General features: G+C 22.1%; 1 protein-coding gene across 1 annotated transcript; it reads left to right on the forward strand.

The window, feature by feature from the left end:
• Positions 1 to 35: 35 nt before the first annotated feature.
• Positions 36 to 630, forward strand: PRSY57_0026000 (rifin; the record flags this gene model as incomplete). The annotated part of the gene is made up of 2 exons (XM_020114318.1): positions 36 to 89; positions 339 to 630. Coding segments are annotated over 2 exons (346 nt in total), but the record flags the coding sequence as incomplete, so codon positions are not given.

Below are 630 nucleotides of genomic sequence, written 5' to 3' on the forward strand. Positions count from 1 at the left end.
TTAAATCATAAAATAATATAAATATCATAATAAAAATGAAAGTCCATTATATTAATATATTATTGTTTGCGCTTCCATTAAATATATTGGTAATTCCATGTTACATATGTATTAAATAATGATGAATATAATTATATTATAATATAATATATATATATGCATATATATTACGACACCATATATATAATTATTATATCTATATATCCATATAACTTATATATAATCAAAATATACACATATATATAAACATAAAAATATACATATTTATAACAAATATATAAAATAATAAACAAAACAACTAATTATAACATACATATATATGTCACCATTTTTTATAGGTAAATAACCACAAAAAACCATCCATTACGCCACACCATACACAAACCAATAGATCATTATGCGAATGTGAATTATATATGCCTAATTATGATAATGATCCACAAATGAAAAGTGTAATGCAACAATTTGAGGATCGTGCGTCACAACGATTTCATGAATACGACGAAAGGATTCAAACTACACGTCAAAAATGTAAAGATCGATGTGATAAAGAAGTCCAAAAGATAATATTAAAAGATAAATTAGAAAAACAAATGGAACAACAATTAACCACATTAGAAACAAAAATAG

Source organism: Plasmodium reichenowi (genome assembly GCF_001601855.1).
Source record: "Plasmodium reichenowi strain SY57 chromosome Unknown, whole genome shotgun sequence".
In the NCBI taxonomy this organism is placed as follows: domain Eukaryota; phylum Apicomplexa; class Aconoidasida; order Haemosporida; family Plasmodiidae; genus Plasmodium; species Plasmodium reichenowi.